Source organism: Palaemon carinicauda, chromosome 20, assembly GCF_036898095.1.
Source record: "Palaemon carinicauda isolate YSFRI2023 chromosome 20, ASM3689809v2, whole genome shotgun sequence".
Taxonomy (NCBI): domain Eukaryota; kingdom Metazoa; phylum Arthropoda; class Malacostraca; order Decapoda; family Palaemonidae; genus Palaemon; species Palaemon carinicauda.
This window is the reverse complement of record NC_090744.1, coordinates 13,811,289-13,818,788: the sequence shown is the minus strand read 5'-3', so window position 1 is coordinate 13,818,788 and position 7,500 is coordinate 13,811,289. Positions and strand designations below refer to the sequence as shown.

The 7,500-nt window shown below is 35.0% G+C and overlaps 1 protein-coding gene across 1 annotated transcript in view; it reads right to left on the bottom strand.

Moving 5' to 3' along the window:
• Positions 1-7,500, bottom strand: part of LOC137660161 (uncharacterized) — a 21,335-nt gene that overhangs the window by 8,844 nt on the left and 4,991 nt on the right. Inside the window, exons 6-11 of the mRNA XM_068394855.1 lie at positions 7,285-7,500; positions 5,898-6,029; positions 5,504-5,635; positions 3,428-3,547; positions 1,133-1,269; positions 365-575 (exon numbers count right to left, since the gene is read on the bottom strand). The exon at positions 7,285-7,500 is cut by the window's right edge and continues 45 nt beyond it. Of these exons, the coding sequence (XP_068250956.1) occupies positions 365-575; positions 1,133-1,269; positions 3,428-3,547; positions 5,504-5,635; positions 5,898-6,029; positions 7,285-7,500 (948 nt within the window). The remainder of the gene's footprint in view (positions 1-364; positions 576-1,132; positions 1,270-3,427; positions 3,548-5,503; positions 5,636-5,897; positions 6,030-7,284) is intronic.

Genomic DNA, 7,500 nt, shown 5'->3' with positions numbered 1-7,500 from the left:
AAGTATCAGCTAAAGTGTCATGGGTGATTTCTTACCATAAATGACGTTTTTCGACATCATATCCTGATTCAATATAGCTCTAAGGGGAGGTACCTTTTACATGCATATTCTTTGTCCAAAATATTTGAATATGAATATAGTCCTCGAATAACTTCTTTGAGTTCTCTGTCCCTTAAGAGAAAGCCAAACCATGGTAGAAACAACCTAACCACAATTATCTTCTTCAAATTTAATTTCAATTTTCTTCTCATGGAGCAAGTAAGATCGATAAGCCATACTTTACTGGATTTAATGTTTAAACCTTTTCAATATCTTTAATGAGAAAATCACTTACAATACTAGAATTGATGTAAATTGCTCTTACCTTTAGGGCATTTGGTAGTGAACAGTCTCTTCTGAATCCGCTCTCCCCTTAAGGTGCCGTCAATTTCGCAGACTTTGCCGTTTAATGGGAACTTTACCAAGACAGCAGCATAGTAGTTGGTGCCAGGTGTCAGGCCTTGTATTTCTACTGACATTTTAGTCGCATTTACTTCTTTAGAGGTTGTCATATTGTTCATGCTTTGGCCCTTCTCCTGTTGCAAAGGAATAATTACATACATATATACATAAATAATACATACATACATACATACATACATACATACATAATTCATGATAACTGTAAAGGGGAGAAGATCAAGTGGGAGGCAGAGAATTAGAATTAGGATTAGGTGAAGGAGGATAAAGAGAGAAGCAGTTAGGTGGAAAAGGATGCCTTTGATCGAAGGAATTATTATTATTATTATTATTATTATTATTATTATTATTATTATTATTATTATTATTATTATTATTATTTTAAGCTAAGTTACAACCCTATTTGGAAAAGCAGAATGCTATAAGCCCAAGGCTCCAACAGCGACTATAGCCCAGTGAGGAAAGGAAATAAGGAAATAAATAAACTACAAGGGAAGCATTGAACAATTAAAATAGAATATTTTAAGAAAAGTAACAAAATTAAAACAAATCTTTCATATATAAACTATAAAAAGAGACTTATATCAGCCTGTTCAACAAAAGTTCAAAGTTCCACATTTGAACTCTTGAGATATATGAATGAAATAGGTTTTTATGGAAGGTTATAACTCACCCAAATAACTACTCGGTAGGTTATGTCCTTCGAAATTGGTTCTTCCCCATCAAATTCCTCCACAAAGTCCACGGTTGCCTTATCCTCATCCGGTTTAACGTCCGGTGCCTGTCGGAAACGGAGGTATCCTTTGGGGCCTGAAACATAAATAGAGATTTCAACTTACGAACATTCGACTTTTACAAACATTTGACTTACATTCGCCTTACAAGCATTCGACTTGCAAACATTCGCCTTACAAACATTCACCTCACAAACATTCGCCTTACAAGCATTCAACTTGCAAACATTCGCCTTACAAACATTCACCTCACAAACATTCGCCTTACAAGCATTCAACTTGCAAACATTCGCCTTACAAACATTCACCTCACAAACATTCGACTTACATTACAAGCAAGAGAACTCTAACCCAAGGCAGTGGAAGACCATGGTACAGAGGCTATGGCACTATCCAAGACTAGAGAACAATGGTTTGATTTTGGAGTGTCCCACTCCTAGAAGAGCTGCTGACCATAGCTAAAGAGTCTCTTCTACCCTTACCAAGAGGAAAGTAGCCCCTGAACAATTACAGTTCAGTAACCCCTTGGGTGAAGAAGAATTGTTTGGTAATCTGTGTTGTCAGGTGTATGAGGACAGGGGAGAATAAGTAAAGAAAATGCCAGACTATTCGCTATGTGTGTGTAGGCAATGGGGAAATGAACCGTAACCAGAGAGAAGGATCCAATGTAGTACTGTCAGGCCAGTCAAAAGACCCCATAACTCTCTAGCGGTAGTATCTCAACAGGTGGCTGGTTCCCTGGCCAACCTACTACCTGCATACAAATATCAAGAAATCTAATTGAAAACAAGGACGTTATATTTTCCATGCCAGATAAAGGGAAAGGTATTACTATCATGGAAAAAGTGATTATGTATAGAAAATGATGAATATCCTTAACAATCTAATGCATTTTGAAAAAATGTTAAAAAAGACGCGTTCAAAAATACTCTGTTCTTCAAAGACAAGGTAAACAAACTATCACGACACACTGTTAGAAAAAAATTTAATTCAAATAGGAAATTCTCCGTAATGATATACTGTTCTCAGCCATATTTCAGTAAAATACAGTCGACTGTAATTTTACCAGATTTTGTTATTATCTTTGACTGGTTAGTTACCGTAATATCACTCCTTTACGTCAATATATCTTTTTTTAAAACGGTGAATGCCAGGCAACATTTATTCAAGGATTTTCACCGCTTTTTTTCATGCAAATTTTTAACAGTGTATCTAAAAATAGATAAACATGTAACTGATGAAGAATATAAGCACTTGTAAGCCTTTGATCGTGATGCTGTAATGATATAATTCAACTGCTTTTCTATTATTAGACTTCCATTCTAAAATTGGAATATGGAAAGTACTATGGATACTGTGACGGGCCGAGAGAAGGTTGTGACTCAAAGACAGGACGAAAGCAACTGGGTGAGTTTATTATAGAACACTCTCCTTTATATACAAAAGCTCAAGGCAACAGGAAATTTCCTGTTCAAAATCGACACCGTTACCAATGAGAAAAACAGATGTTTTTTTCAGGTTCTTTTTAGTGCGAGGGGAGAGCGAAGATACAAGCATAATATAATACACAAAATGAACTATGTACGATCGTGTGACACACGGTTGGTACAATACGTAGACTTTATCGAATGCTTAACAATAAACATCCATAGGAACAATTTATTTGCTTAGCAGAAATTCTAAGTTTGATATACTGAGCAAGATTACTCAATGGGTCATTGTTTAAAGGTTAAAAGGTCGGTCATAAAGGGCAGAGGCAAGGGACAGTGACATTGCCCTATCAAGCAGGGCAATGCCCTGGAGACTGACCATATAATATTATTATTATTACTTGCTAAACTAATACCCTTGTTGGAAAAGAATTCTATAAGCCCAGGGGCTCCAAAAGTGATAATAGCCCAATGAGGAAAGGAAACCAGGAAAAATTAAACATTTTAAGAACAGTAACAACATTAAAATGAATATTTCCTATGAGTAGCAGTCAAGGTCCCTCTCCACCCAAGCTAGGACCAAGGAGGGCCAGGCAATGGCTGCTGATGATTCAGCAGATAGTCTAATAGGCTCCCCCCATGACCTCCATCCTTAGCTCACAAGGATGGTGAAGTTGCAGCCAGCGCCCAAAGGAACTAATGAGTTTGAGCGGGATTCTAACCGCACTCTGGCGATCACCAGTCAGGGATATTACCACATAGGCCACCACAATAAAGATAAATAATGGGAACTTATAAGCTTACCTCCAGCACAGGGATCTTCTGGACCAGATGAACACTTTCCTGTCACTTTGTCGCAAGTTCCGCCCACACAGTGATTACATCTCTGTAGACAGTTCACTCCCCAGGTACCAGGATTACAATCTGAAAAGTGGAAAAAAGGGGTTTGTTTACAAGACCACGATACTACCGCCTGAGAGTTATGTGATCCTTTGACTGGCCAGACAGTACTGCATTGGACCCTTCTCTCTAGTTACGGTTCACTTTCCCTTTGCCTACACATACACCGAATAATCTGGCCTATTCTTTACAGATTCTTCTCTGTCCTCATTCATCTGACAACGCTTGTTTCCTCTCCTCACTGGGCTATTTTCCCTGGTGGGGCCCCTGGGCTTATAACATCTTGCTTTTCCGACTAGGGTTGTAGCTTAGCAAATAATAATAATAATAATAATAATAATAATAATAATAATAATAATAATAATAATAATAATAAACTGCCATATTATGCAAAGCTATTGTTTTCCTCTATTACTTTTTCATTATTTATAACAATTTGCCACATGGGAAATAAGTTAGAATTATAAAAAACTAAAGAATTATAAAAAATAAAAAAAACCTAGCCTGGTTTCCTCACTAAACGACCTGGAACTGACATCGTCAACATAGACAACCAAACAAAAGTTCGTGATGCCAGCATACATTTTATATATATTCAAATGTATAAAAAATTAAAAATGGAGTAATTACTCAAAAGTATCCATAAAATATACAATATATTAATACTAGTGTACGCGACCTATCAAAAATGACTGTCAAATATTTAGATGGATGTGCACACACGCACACACGCATAATATTCATAAATTCTTACGTACATGAATTCAAGAGAAGTTGAAGTCTTATTATCATTATTACTAGCTAAGCTACAACTCTAGTTGGAAAAGCAGGATGCTATAAGCCCAACGGCTCCAACAGGGAAAACAGGCCAGAGAGGGAAGGAAATAAGGAAATAAATAAGCTATATGAGAATTAAACTTTTGAAATTCTCCCGATCCAACTACCCTATTAGGAAGATCATCCCACAACTTGGGCACAGCTGGAATTAAACTTCTAGAATACTGCGTAGTATTGAGCCTCATGATGGAGAAGGCCTGACTATTAGAATGAACTGCATGTCCAGTAATACGAACAGGCTGGAACTGTCCGGGAAGATGTGAGTGTAAAGGATGGTAAGAATTATGAAAAATCTTATGCAACATGCATAACGAACTAATTGAACGACGGTGCCAGAGATTAATATTAATATCTTCAGCGTATTTCATAAAGCGTATTATGTGATCGTAAGTACGCAAAGGATGTTAATTATTATTATTATTATTATTATTATTATTATTACTTGCTAAGCTACAACCCTAGTTGGAAAAGCAGGATGCCATAAGCCCATGGGCCCCAACAAGGAAAATAGCCCAGTGAGGAAAGGAAACAAGGAAAACGAAATATTTTAAGAACGGTAACAACATTAAAATGAAGTTTGAAGTGGCTTTTAAGAACAATAATAGAAAAAAATAAAATTACCAATATTGCACACTATTCTATCTTGTTTCTCTTCCTCTTATTATTTTCCCGTCTTTATAGTTTATATATGAAAGGTTTATTTTAATGTTATTATTGTTATTGAACTTCTCTTGTAGTTTTTCATTATCTCCTTTCCTCACTGGGCTATTTTCCCTGTTGGGGCACTTGGCTTATAGCGTTCTGCTTTTCCAACTAGGGTTCTAGCTTAGCAAGTGATAATAATAATAATAATAATAATAATAATAATAATAATAATAATAATAATAATAATAATAATAATAATGATAATGATAATAATAATAATAATAGTAATTTTCATAATAATAATAATAATAATAATAATAATAGTAATTTTCATAATAATAATAATAATAATAATAATAATAATGATAGTAATAATAATAATAATAATAAAAATAATAATTATAATAATGATAATGTGGGTACGTAATGGACGTTAGTTCGAAGCGACTTTTAAAAATGAAAAAAAAAATAAATAAATAAAAATAAAGATAGTATTACCTTCATTGCACATGTAGCCTTTCTTGCCTGGACCGCACGAACATCCGTATGGAGAAGGTAAACAGAGCTGTGTATTACTTGTTACCCCTGGATCTTCGGTACACGAGTTGAGGATTTGGACGCCTTCACATGCTGTCAGAAAGGGAGAGAAACGAGGAATTGGTTACTAGTGATTTTCACCTATAATTAGATCACAAAACTAGAAAGGGGACAAGGTTAAAACCAAAAGGCTTAGAACATGGAGCAGATTAAGTATAGAAAGTCCAAGCGTATGTGAAGTATTGTAACCCACAAACTCCAGCTACAATGGCAATACAAGAGTCATTTAATAAACAGACATCTCCTGTAACTCGTCTGGTTGAAGTGAAGCTGAGAAAAACATATAAAACCTCACCTTCTTCACACAATTCCCCTTTCAATCCAGGAGGACAGACACATTTTCCAGTCTTGGCATCACAAATACCTCCGTGCATGCAATCGGGGCACCAAAGGCTGCAATGGTCGCCATACCTGTTGGCTGGGCATTCTGCAGCACAAAGACCAAGGAAAGGAAGACAGTATTTGAGCAATTTCATGGGTATCATTGAAAACTATGGCACATACATACACATTTCATATAAATAATTCATTAAATGTCATGTAGTTCATCTATTTCCTCATTTCATTTCCTCCCTGGGCTATCCTTTCCCTCTTGTAGTCCTTGGTCTTATAGCATCTTGCTTTTCCGACTAGGGTTATAGCTTAGCAAGTGATAATAATAATAATAATAATAATAATAATAATAATAAGAATAATAATAATAATAATAATAATAATAATAATCTGCATCTGTTTCTATGAAATGTTAGCTCCATATATTCTTTGTGTACTTCTGTACTTCTTTGAAAAAAAAAAAATTGACTGGATTAATGACATAAATTTGGTCTACTGAAATCATGCGAGAGGCAAACACTCCTTCAATGTTGTTTGGCTATGAAATCGAAATGCTTATGCAACTGAAAAAACATATTCCTTTTTATTTGATATGCGTTTTGTGTAGGCCTACACTACATCCGGGAAAAATTCACATTCATAATGATCGATTTATTTTGTTAATGATGGCGTTAATTAATTAAAGTTTTTTCTTTTTGCTAAATGATTGGTTCAGATTTGTAATGCTAATTTGCTCTGAAATGCAAAATTGACAACACTGAGCTCTGTGTCTTCTGTGAGATTTATATCAGGGTTTCCATAAGAGGTTTAAGAAAACATAAAGATTGAAATAATGTCCCAACTTTTCTGCAGACCACCAATTTCTTTTTCTTCTCACGTACCACTAGTGGTCCTTGGACCACCGGATGGCGCCCGTGGTTCTAGAATATAGATACTCTATTGTATAAGTCAACAATATCATGTACTATGCATTAGGTTCCATTACTTAAATAGACGTCAATAGCTTATAAAAACTATATTCATATATATTAACATACACAATTTTCCGTGTATTTCTGATAAATAAAATAACCCACAATGTATGAAAAAAGAAATTAATTTAGCTCTCATCTTCAGAAAACAACAAATGGTTAAAAACAAATTTAAAAAAAGGTACAGAAAGGCTCGTAAGAATAATAGTAAACACCATTTCACAGTGGTTTTCTATTTCTGTACTTCTTTTTAAAAAATTGTAACCATTTGTTTTCTGAAGAGGAAGGGAGATGGTCCCTTTGAAAGCTAAATAAATTTCATTTTTTTTTCATACATTGTGGGTTATTTTCTTCAATACTCAAATACGTAATTCTTACCCCTCCTAATGATCACAACTGCACACTCTCTTGAAGCTCCTGGTTGGTTATTATCCATTTCGAATAAATAGACACCAGACTCCTTCGTCTTATCGAGTGGTACAATTAGTTTTGATTCGTCAGTCATGTTAATCTTCTCGTAGGGTTCTTTTGGATCTTGACGCCATGTCATTTGGGTCAAATTGAGAGTATTTCTAAATTCAATGACGACATCAT